The sequence below is a fragment of the Tribolium castaneum genome, chromosome 10, assembly GCF_031307605.1.
Source record: "Tribolium castaneum strain GA2 chromosome 10, icTriCast1.1, whole genome shotgun sequence".
In the NCBI taxonomy this organism is placed as follows: domain Eukaryota; kingdom Metazoa; phylum Arthropoda; class Insecta; order Coleoptera; family Tenebrionidae; genus Tribolium; species Tribolium castaneum.
The window spans coordinates 5,688,925-5,707,713 of record NC_087403.1 but is presented as its reverse complement, the minus strand read 5'-3'; the positions used below and the strand labels follow the sequence as shown (position 1 = coordinate 5,707,713).

The following is an 18,789-nucleotide window of genomic DNA, read 5'->3' as shown; positions in this document are numbered from 1 at the left end:
GAATTTCGATTTATTTATAAATTGCTACAAGATATCCAGGACACAAGTCCCACACAAACTTTTATTTACTAGAATGCTAAACTACGGTTCTTTTAAAAACAATTAAAAATAGTGGCCGAAGCCTATTTGATTTGATTTTTTCCATTACATCTACATCGGGGCAACAAATTTAATTTGGTGTGACAAAATTGAATAAAAACACATGTTCCATTAAAAAGTCGTCACTGCGCCAATGTGAAATCCTCGCTGTGTGTAAATTATGTACACAGATGAAAGGTCTCTTTGAAGCAGAAACAAATTGCGTTTACTGAATTCTAATAACTTCGTTTTTGAAATATCGAACGGTAATATACATACTTGGGTGACCCGTAACTCAACTGTGTCAGTTACTCATTAAAATCGCAAATTGAACTTGAAATTGCAAACTACTTTCATTTAAATAATAAAAATGCCTATTGCGTTCCAACCCTAGCGAGTCGCTACTGGTGCGTTATATTAACGTCCCGACTGATTACTTCAATTTCTATTTATAGTGAAATTCCGAAGGAAAGAGTAAAGCGACCAACTATTTTTAGCTGAGAAAAGTGAAAGCAGCTTAAAAAATCGATTCTGTTATTGCAGGAAGTGGTTTAAATATGAATAGCTCTCGATTTTCATAATATGAGCTTTAAAATCTAGCTCGTGGTTTTATCGGATCAAAATGGTTCAAATTATTGATCTATTTTAAGCCGAGACGAGTACAAACAACTTTGTGGAGCTTCCACCAATTGTTATCTATTTTTAACGAGAATTTTCCGTATATTTATCCAGAGAGTGAATAAAAGTAACCGTGAGGCAGTACCACTTTCGTAATATTCAACTGTTGCATTATGTGTACGCTCTTATAATACCTTTCCAATATTCAAATGGACATAAAGTATTCATTCGTCGACCTGAAAGCTCGAGTACAAAGAGAAATGACTCCTCTATTATTAAACAGTTCTCGCCAAATATTAGATGGACAAACCGCACCCCTTCCACTTAATTAATTAGAAAAACATAATTACAGACTTAGTGTTTATTGGACCGTTTGCCAAAAAAATGTTGCCAGTAGGTACTTGAAATTTATTGCATCAACTGACGAGGAATAAATCTCACGACTAGATAAATATTTTGATTGGTTTCATGTCCATAGCATATTATTTGCGCCACTGTGTGGTATGTATCTATCGATTTGCGAAGCACTTAATTAATTTACACTTAGGTAGCCAATAAAACCAATTACACTATTGTCAGAGTTCAAGGTTTACATTTCAGCCAATATGTCAAAGAATCTTCATCGCTTTGGCGCACGCAAAATCTGTAACTGCAAATTAATTATCTTTGAATCTATAATAATTATTTTCTGGTGTTCTCAGTATTTTTCAGTTACGTAAAAGCGTCATTTGGCACAGAAAAAAGTTTATGCCCGTGACAGTGTGTAATTGTGGAATGATACGAATTGAACATTGCATTGTATATTGCATTCCAATTATATTTTCAGCGAATTTTCTATAGTACAGTTGAAAATAAATCCGCAATTGTTTGGCCTCACTCGTTGGAAAAGTGCTTCTATTTTTGTATTCGTTTAACCGGCCAAAGTTGTTTTACCGCGTTATAAAACATTTTTTTGGTTATATCAAGGTTTTTAATTTCACTTTTGTATTACAATGCACACAAAACTTATTAATTTATTCCGTTTTCCATCAAATAACCGAATCAAGAATGAAAAAAAAAATATCCAAAACTTAGTTGTGTCACTAATTAGTAATTAATAATAATAATTCACAATTTCAGTATATTTTGACGAAAAAAAAACGTGAGGAAAGACGTTTCTATCGGGTTTGGGTGCTCGTATTTTCGCATATTTGATTGAAATAATAAAGCAGCTGAGGGGATTGTCGAAAGTTCAAAAGGCTTTTAGTTATTAAAATCGGCTAAACCAATTCGGGAATTACGTTTAATTAATTTTAGTTCAGTGAGATTTGCCGGTGCGTTTTATAATTAAATATTAATTCAAATGGAAATGACCGCACGGTGTACCTTGTAAATATTTTCTAACCTTGAACACGATAAAAATGTAACTGAGCTTTCGCCGGAAGCAAATGTAATTTAAAAAATAATTGCTGTAGGAAGCGGTTTGCTTGAGAATCAATAACTTTGTGTAGAAAGCATCTCTTTGATATTATTTTTATTAGTGCGAATTAACAAAGCAAACGAAATAATTTTCTTTTGATGTTTTTGCCGGGGATAAATACAACGTCACCTAAAGGTGTGCGATACCGCGTTCCCCATTGTGCTCCTAATATGGATATTTTCGTGGCTGAAAGGTGCATAGAAAACTGTATGGGGTAGTTTTTATCGCACTACCCGGTGCCAGTCTGTAACACCCCCGCTTTAGTGAGGACCAACAAACTTTGAAAATGATCGATTTAGTTGATTTTGTTTGCTAGTGTACCATGGACGCGTGCTTCTCGGCGTTTGATAAGAACAGGTAACTGAAGGCTGAGATTTGATGAGACTTCTCAAGTTGTCGTTTAGTGATGGCTATTTAGATTTGGAAGAGTTTCGGTTGTTGACTCGTGCCCTTTTCCGGAATGATAAAGGGAAGATCTATAATTTAGAGGAAGAGAAGCTCCGAGAAACCTTTAACGTGTTTGACGGCAACAATGACGGATTCATTGATAGAGAAGAGTTTGTTTTCTGTTGGAATCACTGGATCAAAATCGTAAGTCAGGATCGAGTGCGGCAAGTGCGTTGAGAGCTGGATTGTAGATAGTGCGGCCGATCTCAGCCTTCTTAATAGTCGACGTTCAGAACGACTTTATAAGTGGCACACTAAACATAAGTAATTGTTCCGCACAGCAAAATGGATTAGAAGTAGTGGAACCTATCAATCACTTATTGGATACCGTCCAATTCGATGTAGTATTCTACTCCCTAGACTGGCATCCTAGTAACCACGTATCATTTATCGATAATATTGGTCAAAGAGAGATCCATCCATCAAGTCCCGTCACAGCTGAAAATGCACAAACCTACGATACGGTCATTTTCGCCGGGCCGCCCCCTATGAAGCAGCGCCTGTGGCCCCGGCACTGCGTCCAGGACACGTGGGGCTCGGAACTCCACAAGGACCTCAAGGTAGCAAAATTGAACGTGAGATGCTCGCAAACCTAATTTCGAATTTCGACTAACAAGCTGAGACACGTCTGTATTTTTTCTTAGGTCGTCGAGAATTCGATAAAAGTGTACAAAGGCACCAATCCAGACGTCGATTCCTATTCGGTATTTTGGGATAATAAGAAAATGACTGATACGACTCTTTGCGCCCAGTTGCGAATGCGAAATGCGACGGATATATACATTTGCGGTTTAGCGTATGACGTGTGTGTAGGTAAATCTATGCAAATTGCGCCGATTGGGGCTAATTTTACTGTAATAAAGCCGATTTAATTCAGGTGCGACGGCTGTTGATGCACTTGCAATTGGTTACAGAACGATTCTCCTCGACGATTGCAGCCGAGGGGTCGATTTGATGGACATAGAGAAGACTAAAAACACAGTCATTAAGAACAACGGCGTTATTATTAATTCGAATCAAGTCAAAGCCATGGTTGAAGGGCGAGACAGGCGACCAGAGTTGGGCTATAAATTAGCAATGGAACTCAAAATGAACCGACTGGAGAATAATCATTAGTTACCTTCTAATATATAAATAGTTATTGCCAATGTGGACGATTAAAATTTAATGAGCGAAAAAAGTGTTCCAGCGCCGGGATTTGCTTTTGTGGGTATATATGAGTGTGTAAAAAGGCAATTTGTGCATAATTGTATTGAAATTGTATTTGAATGAAATAAATTGGTAAGAAGCTTTGAAGAGTCTTTAATTTTTAATAAAAAACGGTTTTTGAATTTAAGTAGATTTTAATGAAGGATCGTTGGTATCGGTGGAACATGAAAAGGCTTTGAGTCAAGCCAAAAGAATAGACGCGATTTTACGTTTTGGTGACGTCAGGGATGACGGCGGCAATGTACGCGTCTGAGTTGGAAGGGCAGCAAAAAGATAAATATGGTGGTGTAATTTGATCATTAGGTATGGATTGGTGAATTGTGTAATGAAGGGAGTGTTGTTTGTTTTGGAGGTGATGGCTGGTAGTCGTCGTGTGAATCGTGAGCGTAAGTAAAGGTTGGTTGTTGGTTGTCGGATTTGACAAGCTCGCGCGCTTGCAAAAATAGACGTCGTTAGTGCGCGAGGTCCGACCGACGATCAATATAGCGCTTCCTATGAGTTAGAGGTACAGCTCATAATAATCGACGGTGCACGGGCCCTCAGTTCTGAGTGCGTGTGTGTTTTCGCGAGGAGGAGTCAGAGGAACTCCTAGAGATTGATGCACAGCTCCGATGAACGGGTGAAGTAGTAGTCACTTCAGGACTGGCCTTTGGTAGATCTCGAATCGGTGAGGTTGAGTCTTGGGGCCAGTTCCAGTTGCGATGTATACACACACCCTCATCGCATTGATAGTGCACATCATCCACGTGACAGTGTAAGTTGTTTGGGGTGGTTTTCCAGGTCCGTTGCCTAACCGTGTGTGTACGTAATAGGTGCACAAATGTCAAGATTAATTTTCGCGAAAAGGAGAAAGAGGTGTTGGACCAGATCCTGGGGCAGGGGATGTATGATGCGAGGATCCGACCATCTGGTGTGAATGGCACAGGTGAGCGCGTTATACTGGTTGGCGTATCTAAAATGTTTAGGTCAGACGTCCAGAGAACGGGGCCTCTGTCTTTTGTTGCCTTTGCTTGTTGTACATATATGTAATGTAACACGTTGTCCATCGCTCTAGATGGGCCAGCCATTGTCCGAGTAAACCTGTTTGTCCGCAGCATTGCGACCATTAGTGACATCAAGATGGTAAGTGGGCGCCCACCACATCGTTCTGTAGGCTATAGTATAGAGATGCTACATCACATACGAATAAGCGAAAAGCCAGCATGGGGCGGAGACGAGAAGGGTCCGTTTGTCGCGCGAATTAGCACGCACCACACGCACCAGCACCAGGAAACGCAAGCGACGAACGAGCGAGCGAATAGCGAACTCTTCTCGTCGGCCCCGTCTTGCTTGACTAGGTTTGATTGCTGAACTGAATTGAAGCGAATGCCTTTCGAGTGGGCTAGTGGGCAGTAAGGTAGCATTGGGTGCTGCTCTGTCAGTGCCGTCGTGCCGGTGCAGGTGCCTCATTGCCTTCATGCATCGATCGCATCGAGCGCCCGGTGATGATGTCCACTAATAAAGCCGTTTTTCTTTTCTAACCACTAGATGGTCCCGCAATTGTCCGTGTCAACATATTTGTCAGAAGTATCTCAAAGATAGATGATGTGACAATGGTAAGTGGCTATTGGCAGCAGGGAATGGTCTCTATTTGTGTAGTGTTGGATGGTAGCATAGTTCATCTTCTGATCTTCTGTGGGGCGGGACGGCCTGCGTGTGCTTTTCGTGTTTTGTGGGGCGGTGGGCCGGCGACCGCGTGCTTGCATGCGGACATGGCCAATGCGAGATGTGATTGGCGCCGTGCCCCGCAGCCAAGACTTTGACTTCTTAACATAGTAATTTATTTTGTTCTGTTCCACCGCAGTAGGACGTGACGGCCCGACTGTAGTTAACATCAACTTCTTTCTTCGGTCTATCAGCAAAATAGACGATTATAAAATGGTGAGTGAGTGCGCGGTCTGCCAGTCATGTCAAGTATTGGATGGGTGTAATACTCGGTTGCGTTCACTTGCACAAGGCCGAGAGGTGATGTTGCAATGAGGGCACCAGCACCAGCGCGAGCATGCCGTGTGGCGCTGCAGCCCCGGCGAGTACACGCCGTATATACAACCTTAACATCTAGTGCATGCTTCTTCTTCGTTTAGCGATATTAACCCCATCTCCAAATCGTACAAGTCAACCTTGCAGGTTCTACTTCTTCTAATGCATGTTGCATGTTTACTTACAACCCCCCGCAAAGCTCTTCACAATCTGGATATTACAGGAATACAGTGTACAACTCACCTTCAGAGAGCAATGGCTAGACGAAAGACTCAAGTTTAACGACTTTGGAGGTCGTCTCAAATATCTTACTTTAACTGAAGCCAGTCGAGTCTGGATGCCTGATCTCTTTTTTTCTAACGAAAAAGAGGGGCATTTCCACAACATTATTATGCCCAACGTCTACATACGCATTTTTCCATACGGTTCAGTCCTCTATAGCATAAGGTAAAATCACCTATCTCCTTCTAACAACCCGCCCCAAACGTTTACAATTTTCAGAATATCTTTGACATTATCATGTCCGATGAACCTCAAGCTCTACCCCCTTGACCGTCAAATATGTTCCTTACGGATGGCTAGCTGTGAGTATTATCTACTCAAATTCCCGCTTCCTTCCACCACCAGACCACCACCCCCGCCTCTACCCCGCCCATTTAGCACCATCGCAAATTAATTATGTATTCCAACACAGCAGCAGCTACCCACCTAAATTCAACAATAATTACAAACATAACATGGACTTGTTCATTAAATCGCTTGCTAGGTAGGTACTTAAAGTTTGCACATAACGTCCGAAAGCCCCGGACTCGAATACCAATCTGATGGAACATGTTATAAGAAGGCCGACACGTCTCATGAATTGCTAAAATGCATTTCATATACTGTATCAACTTCAGCAAAATCAAATACATCACGTCAAAACACATATCTCGATCTAGTAGCTGAATTCTCCACATTTTCGCGTCTAAATTATTCGAAAACACATAATTATATCAACTGCTGTGCGCTGGTGCCAAATGGGTAACACATCCCGAAAACGCGCAAAACGGTCATTTTCATTTTATCACCCACACAACATAATTTTTTCTCACAAATCTTGCAGGTTGAATTTTGCATGATTATTTTTCCGATTCGATTAGATTAGATTAGAAAGCATGTCATATACTACACATGAATATTGATTTGATTCAAATTAAACGCTCTGTCTCTGTGAAATTACATATTGTCTATTTTATAGTCGGATTGCGGTCCGTCAGGTACCAGTATAAAGGCCTCGATTCTGTGATATTTTTGTTTTCTCGATGCATCGTTTATTTTGAATTTTTCCAATTATAGATGGCTGGACAACCGATGACTTAGTATTTTTATGGAAAGAAGGTGATCCTGTACAAGTAGTTAAAAATTTACACCTACCTAGATTTACACTAGAAAAATTCCTAACTGATTATTGTAACAGTAAAACTAACACCGGTACGTCTTTCAACCTTCAAAATTACAGACCTTTCATGGTGAAATTTTCCAGGTGAATATAGTTGTTTAAAAGTTGATTTATTATTTAAACGAGAATTCAGTTACTACCTAATACAAATATACATACCCTGTTGTATGTTGGTCATAGTTTCATGGGTGTCCTTTTGGCTCGATCAAGGAGCTGTTCCTGCACGCGTATCTCTGGGTAAGTCTGTATTTTTTAGCTTAGTTCCTGTGTTGTTCAAAAATATGTCCTAAGTGATTCTATTTTGGCGCGACCACATCTAATTATAAATTTAATGCAGTGTATCTGTTTTATGGTTAATATGATTTAGTAAATGTCAAAGTTCGTGCAGAAATTAATTTAAGTGACAACAACGGTGGAAAGTGCGTTAATGCTAAAAGCTTCTCTGAGGGGGTTGCTTTCGCCGGTCCACACCGGAACAGTGATTGTATATGAGCGAAACTAAAAATAAACATTAAGAAAAAGCAATCACGCAAACGTTCCATCTGGTATGAAGTAGGTATTGTCGTCCGAACGATTCCGGATTACTAATTGTAAGAGGGATTCTCTGGATATAAAAGAAAATTGCGTCCAATTGAAACGGATACAAACAAGTTAATCCCCCTGACCCTGAAGAATTTAATACACCATTAGCGGGAAAAGCTTTTTTCGTTGAAAATGTAGATTTCGGTGTTGGAACAGATTAAAATGTACTTAAATTTTCAGGTGTTACAACTTTGCTCACAATGGCTACGCAAACATCGGGTATTAACGCATCTCTACCCCCTGTTTCGTACACAAAAGCGATTGATGTGTGGACGGGGGTTTGTTTGACGTTCGTATTCGGAGCGTTGCTAGAATTTGCGCTTGTAAACTATGCGTCGCGTTCCGATATGCATCGCGAGAACATGAAGAAGCAAAGAAGACAGTGCGAGTTAGAACATGCCGCATCCATGGATGCAACGTCTGACCTAATAGACACAGACAGCAACGCCACTTTCGCAATGGTAATGCTATATTAAGAAATAATCGATTTCTTGTTCGCAGTCTAAATGTCGGGAGATTTATTACACTTGGTTGGGTTTCGGGGTGTAGTAGATCTCGTGGGTGTTGGATGTTGTTGCCAGTTGTAGAAATCCTAATCAAGTTGAGCTATGGTAATTCTTTCAGAAGCCTTTGGTGCGTCATCCCGGTGATCCAATGAGTTTAGAAAAAGTTCGTCAATGTGAAATCCACATGCAACCAGCACGTCCAAACTGTTGCCGATCTTGGCTCTCGAAGTTCCCCACAAGATCCAAGCGCATTGATGTTATCTCCCGAATCACGTTTCCTTTAGTTTTCGCACTCTTCAATGTAATATACTGGTCAACATATTTATTTCGCGAAGAGGCCGAAGAGTCGTAAATGTCCTTGCGGCGACCGTAATAGTATTGTGATTTTTCGTAAATGTAAATATTATTACCTACGTTCAGGAGTATGTTTTCGTTGAATGTGCAATAAATTTGTAGATAAGTTGCACAAAAATGAAATTGATAACCCGGAATGGCGCGCAAATTATTGACGCACCAACATGCGAGTGACTGCATTTATGCACAAAGCAACTCTCATTACTACCTGCTCTAATACTCTCTACATTCTCATCTTCGAAATCTTATAAATGGTCACCTAACTAGAGATTTAGATTTGTTTAACCCATCAGTTGTTACTTGTTGACATGGTTATCAGTTTTTCAGATTGTGTAACTTTGTTAAAGGGCGTGTGCATGAGATGTCTGTTTTTATGACGTTTCCATTATGTACTTATATTTTATTCTATACTGTTTATCGTTACTTTCTATTAATAATGCAATATATTGTAGAACTTTTAATATTTTTCTCGCTAATATTTCCTCTTGTCAGTTGCTTATACAGGGTGATGTCGTATCACAATCGATTGAATACGTCATTATACATTTAAACGCATTGTCAATCGGAAATTTTGTAATACTCTAATAATTCCTTCAATGATGCAAGGATCGTTATATTCCTATAGCTCATAGAACATAGAAATCATAAACATTTATTTATTAGATTTCTCTTCATTGCGCATTACATACATCAGGGTGGAATGTGTACATCTCATTTTACGTGATATTGCGTTATAACTGTAAGTTTTGACTATTGTAAATGTAATAAAATTGTAGAAATTTTTCGATGTTTTATTCGATCACCACCTAAAACCCACTGATCAATAACAGTGAAAACAAGTGACAGCAACGACGCATACAAATTCATGACCGTGAACTACTGACACCCACTCTGTTGACGTAAATTAAAGCAAAAAAGATTTTTTAATCATGCTATCGCATCCTCACGTCTCAAAACTATACAGAATACAGTAAAACCTCTATAATTTAAACTTAACTACAAGGAGTTGTCTGGATAAAAAATACATAATAAAGTACACAGAGTTCGGAGTGTCAAGTGACTCAATATAGCTATTTTCCGGTTAGAAAAGCAGGGCCGTTTCTAGACTTACGGCTATGGGGGTGCAAAGTTCTAAGTGCCGCTTCTGTCATTTTTTCTTTACAAAAAAATTTGCGTCTACAAATATTTGAGAACAGATATTTTAGTATCTTCTGGAAGAATCAAGATATTATTTTAAAGAGTAAAATTATTAAATTTTTATATCATTATTCATTATCCAAATCGGAATTAAATTAAATAAAAAATAACGCATGATACACTTATTATTAATTGTTTAATAATTTATTTAAAAGAGGCCTCAAAGTCAATGTTAGGAGTTCCTTTTTATCGCAGTGTTAAAGTGAAAAAAATACGTACATTTCCTGGACAATAAAAAAAATTCCTGTACAAGAGATTCAAACATGGTCGGGTTAAAAAGGTTTCACTGTATATCTGCATTACAACGTATTTTTTGAAGATGCTAATAAATACAAAATTTAAAAAAAAAACACTTAAACAGTCTTAAACTGCTCATATTTAACGTTTTGAGGCAAAAAAAATACAAAATAGTGCTGCAACTTCCGCTACACGCTTGTAGGGTTGGTTATCTACATGAAATATTTTTCTGTTGAGTGGCGCGCGCACGGTGTCATTTAAAAAATGAAATCTAAGCTTCCGATTGGCCAAATTCATACCTCGCCCTGTTGCCAACCTTCCGCCAGTGCCAACATTATAAATATTACCAGTGCCGGGCAAGGTCGTTCTAGTCTAGCTATAGGTTGTTGGTGTTAAATTTGTCGTTCGTTTCAGTTTAATTTGATTGATAAAAAACGAGGAAATCGTCATTATTGAATCCACTGAAACCACTGAGGTAAACCGCAATGTCTACTCCAGTGAAAAAAGTTCCAATTCATTTACAGGTGAGTGATAACAGGTGTATTGCATAAGATATTTGAGTGTTATTCCTCTTGGATGAACACTTGCGGTTTTTAAGCGCGCACTTAATTAATTATGCACGGTCGTAAGGGGATATCACAGGAAGTCAGGACGTTTTAACTTGCTTTATATGTATTGATTTTTTTAAACATTAGGCTGTTTCCTTTTCCTGTGGAGAGAGTCAACTTTGGCATGTTAATTCCGTGTGTAAACACGACCAGGAACTATTTATATCCCTACGGTTTGTTTTTCTAAACTATGACTCCAAATGTCAATAATTTTCATAAATAAACACCAGAAAGATAATAAGTAATGGCAAAGTCACGTAGTTTGATTTCGGCGCATTTTCAGAGTGCCCAGAACCGTTTACTTATCAAGCATGGGAAAGTGGTAAACGAGGACGACATCACCGAGGATGATATCTACATCGAGGACGGGGTCATAAAGCAGCTGGGGCGCAATCTGATCATCCCTGGGGGCACCCGCGTGATTGACGCTCGCGGCAAGTATGTGCTGCCCGGCGGCATCGACCCCCACACGCACTTCGAGATGGAGTTCATGGGGGCGAAATCAGTCGACGACTTCTACCAAGGCACCAAAGCGGCGGTGGCTGGCGGCACCACCATGATAAGTAAGCGATAATCGCCCCAAATCCCCCCAATACCCTCTTCTCGCTCCAGTTGACTTCGTCATGCCAAAGAAGGGGGAGTCAATCCTGGACGCGTTTTACGAATACCGACAAAAGGGTGACGACAAAGTGTGCTGCGATTACGGACTCCACGTCGCGCTAACTCACTGGAATGAGCAAGTCAGGCGCGAGATGGAAGTCCTGTGCAAGGAGCACGGAGTTAATTCATTTAAAGTTTTTATGGCTTATGGTTTTATGCTTAATGATTCGGAATTGTATAGCGTTTTTGAAACGTGCCAGAAATTGGGAGCCGTGGCGCAAGTGCATGCCGAGAATGGCGCGATTATTGCGAAAAATGTCGAACGGCTTTTGGCCAAGGGCATCACAGGGCCCGAGGGACACGAGATGTCCAGGCCGGAGGAGGTCGAGGCTGAGGCCGTCAACAGGGCTTGTGTCATTGCCAAACAGGTGATTATATAACCGTTTCCGGGAATTTCCACCAAATAACACGCACTTATGTAAGATTCGTAAACAATTAAACCATTTATCTGGCGCAAGAACGCCAACGATTATTTATCGGGCAACGCAATCTCTACAAACAAATCAACCGAACTGAAAATAAACAAGCACTTTGCAGAATTACCCTGGCGCGTAAAATTTTTGAAAATAGTTGTACTTCGTTGCGACTTTTACTGCCCTTTTTACACAATTTTAAGAAGCACTTCAAACGCAACAGTCCGTCAATCGGGCGCAACGAAAAGCACCATGGAAACATATGCTCTGTTTAAAATTTATGAAACATGTCACTTCATACTGACTATTTCAATTCGGAAATAGTGTCTTTCTTTTATACCTAATTTACCCGGATATAAACCACTTATTGTGGCACTCAAACTATCGCTTTCCAACACCTCATTTATTGGCAACAAATAGAAAAAACAAAATAAAATGCACTGACCTTTATCTTCTGCTACATCGCATCATCTTCTTAAATCGACCTACTGAAATAAAGAACATTGACCATTAGAACAGTGTTCCATTAATTAGTTGAAAATATTACATTTATTAATAAATTATTAATTAAGTAAGCGGACTTACCCTTTAATCCGGATTGTTTTCGCCTTTTCTTCCTGGAAATTCCTGTAGCACTCACTAACCACTCACAACACTCACTATCCAACGAATTTGAAACTTTTACACCGCAAAATTCCGATTTTATTTATGAGACGTTCGCGACACGAGCAATTATAACAAACTGAATAAATGAAACGGCACAATCATTGTGTAAGAATATGGACAAAACATCACCAACAAAAAATATAATCTGTGAGATAACTAATTGGTGCGAGAAGTTTGTCTGATTCATTGATTTTTTACGACTTCGTCACTGTTAACGTTGTTTTTTTTGAGCTATCTACCTGAAAAATATACAGGGAGGTGCATTTTTAAGGTCCAATCGCCTAAACCAACTCATTTCGAAGTATTCGTAACTACGTTATTTTAAAAGGTGCACAATTAAAATAAAGCCACAATTATTTGTTTAAGCTTCATTATCTGCATAGATGTTGCTTGTAATTCACAATACAATTGTTTGTGGCTGAAAAAATCCAACTAAATTTATACAGCATGCTCCAAAGATACTAAAAAGTTCAATAACTTGTTAAAATATTGCGGGATATATACAGGGTATTAATATTTAAAAAAAAAAACACTAAAGTTATATTTTTTCAAATAGAACACCTTAATTGATCATTGTCAACCTTAACCATAGCAATTTCACCATGGATAATTTGTTACAGTTCATACAGGTTTTAAAAATATTAAAATATTACAACCACCGAGTTTTTTTTTGCTTAAAATATTTTTGCATGTTTCGTTTCCAGATTAACAATGTTCTAGAATATTTGACGCAAACAAAATGTACAAAATAAATATTTCTAGTTGAATAAAAACCGATGAAGAATGACTGTTTTCTTTTTATTTTTAGGCGAGCGTGTGTATTTGGTGGAAATTTTGCAAATCTTTTAGACAAAATTGTGAATTCTTTTGAGTTTGTTGGCACTGTAGAAGCTGTAAACTTTATTTCTGATCTTAGTTTTCTTGAGATGTTTAGTCGTGGTGGTATTTATAGGTAGATTGTCCGTTGTATATAGTGCATGTGATGAGCAAATCTGCAGGATTAGCTTTAAAGCAAGCATGTGAACGAGGTACCCGAGTGTATGGCGAAACTTTAGTAGCAGCACTAGCTTCAGATGGTTCCCATTACAAGCATGAGTGCTTCCAGCACTCGGCTGGCCACATTTTAAGCCCTCCCTTAAGACCGGATCCCACAACACCGCAATTTTTAATGAATCTGTTAGCACAGTAAGTTTGTGTTTTTCGTTTGCTCTTTTAGTTCTTCATTTCCACTAATTGAGGTTCATTCGTTTCACGATTAACCCTTGAATGTTGCATTGGCTTTCTGTTTAGCACTTTCTGTACCGATAGTGTAGCAGTGAGAAAACAGTTTTGAGTGCAGGTGAACGCACCCATTTATATCCTTAATGTTACCACGGAAGAATCAGGAAATATTATACGAACTGCGCGTTCTAAAGGACAAACCGTTTTTGGAGAAGTACGTGCCGGTAGTATTGGTCTTATAGGAGATCCACGTAATGCCAACATGATAACAGCACCAGCTATTCGCTCTAGACCTGAAACGCCCTTCCAGCTTTTGGGGTTGTTGGCATCGTAAGTGTGAATTAACCACTAACTTTACTTGTTCTTTATTTATTAAAATCATTTATCATTTCGCAAGCATGACTTGTATTGCGGTTGATCGGGTGACTACGAGATTATCTAAATTTGGGGTAAACCACACTGTCCAACAAATTTGCACCTTTTCGTCTAAAGCATGATTGGTGTTGGACAGTGTTACCAGCAAAAAGTAACGTCACTATAACCGTAGGGATGTCCTCCAAGTCACCGGTAGTGACAATTGCACTTTCAACAAGTCTCAGAAAGAGATGGGCAAAAACGACTTCTCCAAAATCCCGAACGGCGTAAACGGGGTGGAGGACCGCATGTCGGTCATTTGGGAGAAAGGGGTGCAGTCGGGGATGATCGACCCTTGTCGTTTTGTCGCAATAACTAGCACAAACGCAGCTAAAATCTTCAACATCTACCCGAGAAAGGGCTGCATTGCGGTCGGATCAGACGCAGACCTTGTCATTTGGGACCCGACCAAAACTCGAACAATTTCGGCCTCCACGCACCACCAAGCCGTCGATTTCAACATATTCGAAGTAATTTCGTGGCACCACAGTATTGTAGCAACGTTTCTTTGTACACCATTAAATTTTTATTATGATTACCCCAAACCGCAAGGACCTTTTAATCACTCAGGCAAGCTTATTGTGTGATTTATTTTAGACAGGCTGTAGTCTTTCAGACGAACCAATCGGTATCGTGAATATTTTTGGGTCACCCATATTATTGTGAGGGTTACTTATCGTAAACACCATTATCTGTTGTAAAACTTTATTGTGTACAAAGAAAACGTTAGTACAATAACTTTTAAAGGCTTATTTGCGTGGGCTATCAGTTTTTGACAACACTTGTCTAGGGGATGGTGTGCCATGGGGTCCCCGAGTTCGTCATTGTGAACGGGCGGGTGTGCGTTGACGACGGCCAGCTGCGGGTCGTCCAAGGCCACGGCCACTTCGTGGAGACGCCCGTCTACGCCCCGTTCGTTTACGATCCCGAGAAAATCGCCGATTTGAAGCCGGTCCGCAATGGGACGCACGATGACAATTTGTCCGAACACGTTCACAAGGTTGTTTTCGATTTTGTTGGTTTGTAGTTGAGGGTGCGGTTTTAGGTCACAATCGAGGACAAAGCCTGTCCTACACCAACACTGCCAGACTCAGCTGTGAGCACGCCCTCGGTCAGGGGGCCGCGACCGGAAGGTCAAAGGAACATCCAAGATTCGACATTTTCTATCAGCGGTACGTTGCGTCTTGTTGATTTTATTTTTAATTATTTTTTTGTAGAGGATCTTGATGTGGACAGAAAGTCTTGCATCCGTGTGAGGAACCCACCAGGTGGCAAATCTTCCGGGTTTTGGTAATCACAAGAAGACGGCGCCTCAATAGTTATGCAAATTACAAAAAAGTACCAAAGCAAAATAATCTTCCAATCATTTCATTAGAATAGTTCGTATTTCTATTTATTACATCATTTACACATTTTTCTGTCTCTTATTTGTTCAAAAATGTTTTATGTTATATCGTAGATTTTGTTACTGTTTTTTTACATTAGAATGTATTGGGAGAGTTTATGCGTATATGAATATCAAAATCAATGTTGTATTGTGCAGTAAATGAAAAATACTGGCTATTGCTGTACGTTAAAAATTTATCGAGACATTTGTTAATTTTTTATTTATAAAACGCGAAAGTTAATTGCATGAAAGTAGCACAGATGTATCTGTTTTAAGTTGCACTGTCTCTGACAACTGTTGGCTTGCAGCCTGACAAATTTTCGTTAATACTAATTTGTTTAATTTTATTAAACTACTCAGATAATCTTATATTGAAAATGACCATCAATAATAAATTGGTCTTGTGATTTTAAGTATCTCAATACCAAATATCACTAGTTTCGATCATTTACGTTCCATGGACTTTACATCTAAAGGTCATTCTGTTCTATATAAGATTATGAGTGGTTATAAGTTTACTAATAAACATTAATAACAAAAGCAACCCGTTTTTCAATTTCCTACAACTGAATCCCACAACCTATTACAGAAAAACGAAAATTCGGATAAATTAATATTTAAATTAAATAAATTATAGAAGTTCTTTTTTCACTTTTGATTTTTGTCTGTTATCGTTTTTTCGTTTTATTATTTTTCGAGGCTAAGCTAAACTTCGCCCTACATACTTATTTGTTGTTTTTTTAATTGTCATTTAATTAATTAACGACAGCATCATCTATTTTATAATGACTTGACACTAATTAATTAATCAATTTTGATAATAGAGAATTGTAGAAACATTTACATGCCTAGAGAAAAATCTAAGGTATCTAATACTACTAGTAGGGCCCCTTCAGCACACAACCATTTTTTAAGGAAAATTCCCGGATTTTCAAGGGTAAACAGAAAAGCAGAAGAAATTGTGAAAACACCCCCGTTTTTAAGGTTTATTTTAAAATTAACATTTTCAAAGATTTTACGTTTTTCTGTTGGGCTACTGTAACACACATTGGAATACGATTCCGGCCAAACAAATTCAAGTATTTAAAATTAAAAATCAAATATTGTCACAGATTGAACAAATGAATTATATTAGAATTAACTAAAATTGCAGTTATCAAAAAGGATTTGTGTTCTTGACATAAATAAACCTATGAATAATTTATTTATTATTTTATTGATGATACACCTTTATTAATAGAAAAATATAAGAGTTAGCTGAATAAGTTGCCATGAAAATAATAAAAATATGAAAAACTTGAGTGATTTGCTTTTTAACAAACTTAAATTTCACCCGGTAACGTGAGCATAGTTTCGTCTGTGGTTGAAACTGATGTTTGGGACCCCTCTGGCGAAGTAGACCCATTGGATTCTTCACTCGAGCTTGAGGATGATGAATCATTTTCAGCTAGATCTCCGAGCGTTCTCTTAAAGGCGTCTAAACTAGCAGCACTTCTGAATCTTATTCTTATAAACAGAGCAACGCTCATCACTATTTCAACAGTTGTGTCATCAATTCTATCAATCTCCTGAACCGGCGGGCGACAATTCTGTATGAGATCAACGGTTATTCGCTTGTGGGAAGCCGTCACCATCATTTCGGTCTCTCCACCATTATTGAAAGACACAAAGGCCAATTGTTGAAACATTGCTCTTTTCCTTCTCTTTAACTGTAGAACTTTTAATTCGTCAATCAATCGACTATCAACACCATATCGTTTTTCTTGTACCATTGTTTTTCTGTAACAGATAAAGAAATGCATAAAAAGTTGTGTACCTAGCGTATTCAGCCACATAAAATAGGAAAGCCTCTTCCATGAGTTTTGAATTAATGAACCACAGAAGGAACCATCGAAATACACAAAAATTAATAACAATTCTCCTTACCTTATTTTGTGTTCTTCAATAAACGCAAGAAAAGTCACCGAAGAAAAGATGAAAGTGATTTGTTGTTGATAATATTTTGACGTAGTGATTTTGACATTTGACTTTGCCGGTTGCCCCATCTTTCGGTGTACTAGTGCAACATATAATGACAATTGACTTTCCGAAGTAGGCAACTCAGTTAACGTTTCTGCATACAATTTATCTATTTTTGAAAATTCAAAATTGTATTTCTAATAAATAAATCAGACCTTTAGATGCAGATTTTTCAACATCCGCGGTTGCAGATGCGGATTTTAAGAATTTTTTGGCGTAGAGGTGCAGAAATAAAATAGTAAGATAATAATAGGTGGTGGTGATATTTTTTGACCTTGTTTTCAAAGGTATGTTTAAGAAAAGCAAAACTATATGGGCTTGTTCGGCACACACCATTTTTTATCAGATCTACCCCGTTTTTCAAGGTACCTTTGTTAAAAGTTAAAATTCGCTTTTTGCCCTGTTTTTCTATTGTGCCCCTATAGTACACAGCCACTTTTAAGGTAAAACACCCCGATTTTCAAGGTAGTTAAAAAAGTAAAAATATTAAGCAAATTAGCCCCGGTGTTCAAGGTAATCTAAAAAAACTAATAAGGCCCCATAGCACACAGCTATTTTTTAAGTAAAACACCCCTGATTTTCAAGGCAAACAGAAAAGCAGAAAAATCATGAGCCACTTGAGCACACTGCTACTTTTTTAAGGAAATCACCCTGTTTTTCAACATGTCTTTTATATTTTAAAATCGCTGTGCACACAGCTACTTTTTAAAGAAAAACACCCCGATTTTCAAGGATAAACTGAAAAGCGTTACCCTTCAGGACACAACTACTTTCAACAAATTTTAAGAATTCATACATATGTTTATGTGCTACTTCTGGTCTGGGGCTAATTTTGAGAGTATAATATCATTAATTTTTAGATGTAGTTCAAGTTCTTCGTTTTCTGTTAGATCAATTTTAGTTTCTTTGCCGTTTACTTGACAACAAAGATAAGGTTTACCGTTCTCTTTTAAAATTAAAGTTATTTTGTTATCCATTTATATTGAAAATTATTTAAGTTTATTTAGTAAAATCATAATTTTATCTATAATACTACATTTAATTCCAAAAATAGATAAATCAAATTTATACGATTTTGTCGTTTGCAAAAATTCATGATACTCGTAGTAATTATTGTCTTTAAAGAAATAAATTTGTCCATTAATATATCTAAAAGCTTTGTCAACATTAGAAGGAATACTAGAAAACAATTCAACTATCATTCCATGTTTCTTAGGTCTAAACAGGCATTCATCAAATTCTATAAACATTGTG

At 38.2% G+C, this 18,789-nt stretch overlaps 3 protein-coding genes and 2 long non-coding RNA genes across 20 annotated transcripts; 3 read left to right on the top strand and 2 right to left on the bottom strand.

Annotated features, from left to right (window-relative positions):
- The first annotated feature begins 45 nt into the window (after window positions 1-45).
- Naam (Nicotinamide amidase) lies at window positions 46-3,898 on the top strand. 6 transcript variants are annotated; one of them, XM_015985143.2, is made up of 6 exons: window positions 46-2,418; window positions 2,472-2,512; window positions 2,560-2,746; window positions 2,794-3,177; window positions 3,247-3,415; window positions 3,480-3,898. In XM_015985143.2, the coding sequence occupies exons 2-6, from the start codon at window positions 2,478-2,480 to the stop codon at window positions 3,716-3,718; spliced, it is 1,014 nt and encodes a 337-aa protein (XP_015840629.1). In that variant the 5' UTR covers window positions 46-2,418; window positions 2,472-2,477; the 3' UTR covers window positions 3,719-3,898. The 6 variants fall into 6 exon arrangements, with proteins under 6 accessions (XP_015840629.1, XP_015840632.1, XP_973348.1 ...); XM_015985146.2 differs by having other exon boundaries at window positions 46-2,512; window positions 2,884-3,177; XM_968255.4 differs by having other exon boundaries at window positions 46-2,512; window positions 2,794-3,162.
- Window positions 3,899-4,029: 131 nt separating this feature from the next.
- GluClalpha (Glutamate-gated chloride channel subunit alpha) lies at window positions 4,030-9,495 on the top strand. 11 transcript variants are annotated; one of them, XM_008201131.3, is made up of 9 exons: window positions 4,030-4,565; window positions 4,624-4,736; window positions 5,655-5,731; window positions 6,054-6,277; window positions 6,332-6,414; window positions 7,169-7,303; window positions 7,356-7,508; window positions 8,034-8,314; window positions 8,481-9,495. In XM_008201131.3, the coding sequence occupies exons 1-9, from the start codon at window positions 4,513-4,515 to the stop codon at window positions 8,709-8,711; spliced, it is 1,350 nt and encodes a 449-aa protein (XP_008199353.1). In that variant the 5' UTR covers window positions 4,030-4,512; the 3' UTR covers window positions 8,712-9,495. The 11 variants fall into 11 exon arrangements, with proteins under 11 accessions (XP_008199353.1, XP_008199351.1, XP_064215286.1 ...); XM_008201129.3 differs by having other exon boundaries at window positions 8,478-9,495; XM_064359216.1 differs by lacking the exon at window positions 5,655-5,731 and adding an exon at window positions 5,339-5,406.
- LOC107399234 (uncharacterized) lies at window positions 9,354-10,446 on the bottom strand. The gene is made up of 2 exons (XR_001575890.2): window positions 9,573-10,446; window positions 9,354-9,519 (listed from the first exon to the last, which is right to left on the bottom strand). It is a non-coding gene; the product is annotated as an uncharacterized LOC107399234 (long non-coding RNA).
- A 36-nt stretch (window positions 10,447-10,482) lies between these two features.
- On the top strand, window positions 10,483-16,060 carry CRMP (Collapsin Response Mediator Protein). The gene is made up of 8 exons (XM_015980355.2): window positions 10,483-10,671; window positions 11,039-11,318; window positions 11,368-11,783; window positions 13,447-13,679; window positions 14,263-14,599; window positions 14,920-15,129; window positions 15,175-15,301; window positions 15,347-16,060. The coding sequence occupies exons 1-8, from the start codon at window positions 10,633-10,635 to the stop codon at window positions 15,421-15,423; spliced, it is 1,719 nt and encodes a 572-aa protein (XP_015835841.1). The 5' UTR covers window positions 10,483-10,632; the 3' UTR covers window positions 15,424-16,060.
- Window positions 16,061-16,713: 653 nt separating this feature from the next.
- LOC135267272 (uncharacterized) lies at window positions 16,714-17,731 on the bottom strand. Its single transcript, XR_010335674.1, has 2 exons — window positions 17,443-17,731; window positions 16,714-17,295 (listed from the first exon to the last, which is right to left on the bottom strand). It is a non-coding gene; the product is annotated as an uncharacterized LOC135267272 (long non-coding RNA).
- Between the last annotated feature and the right edge of the window lie 1,058 nt (window positions 17,732-18,789).

What these genes read in the sequence shown, in the direction of transcription:
- GluClalpha (XM_008201129.3), top strand. Translation starts at nt 4,513, where the DNA reads ATGTATACACACACCCTCATCGCATTGATAGTGCACATCATCCACGTG. An exon ending in CACATCATCCACGTGACAGT is followed by an intron (nt 4,566 to 4,623) that starts GTAAGTTGTTTG and finishes TGTACGTAATAG; the next exon opens with GTGCACAAATGTCAAGATTA. An exon ending in AAATAGACGATTATAAAATG is followed by an intron (nt 5,732 to 6,053) that starts GTGAGTGAGTGC and finishes TGGATATTACAG; the next exon opens with GAATACAGTGTACAACTCAC.
- Naam (XM_015985143.2), top strand. Translation starts at nt 2,478, where the DNA reads ATGGACGCGTGCTTCTCGGCGTTTGATAAGAACAG. An exon ending in GGAATCACTGGATCAAAATC is followed by an intron (nt 2,747 to 2,793) that starts GTAAGTCAGGAT and finishes GCTGGATTGTAG; the next exon opens with ATAGTGCGGCCGATCTCAGC. An exon ending in AGCGTATGACGTGTGTGTAG is followed by an intron (nt 3,416 to 3,479) that starts GTAAATCTATGC and finishes GATTTAATTCAG; the next exon opens with GTGCGACGGCTGTTGATGCA.
- CRMP (XM_015980355.2), top strand. Translation starts at nt 10,633, where the DNA reads ATGTCTACTCCAGTGAAAAAAGTTCCAATTCATTTACAG. An exon ending in TTAATGAATCTGTTAGCACA is followed by an intron (nt 13,680 to 14,262) that starts GTAAGTTTGTGT and finishes CTATAACCGTAG; the next exon opens with GGATGTCCTCCAAGTCACCG. An exon ending in TTCGACATTTTCTATCAGCG is followed by an intron (nt 15,302 to 15,346) that starts GTACGTTGCGTC and finishes ATTTTTTTGTAG; the next exon opens with AGGATCTTGATGTGGACAGA.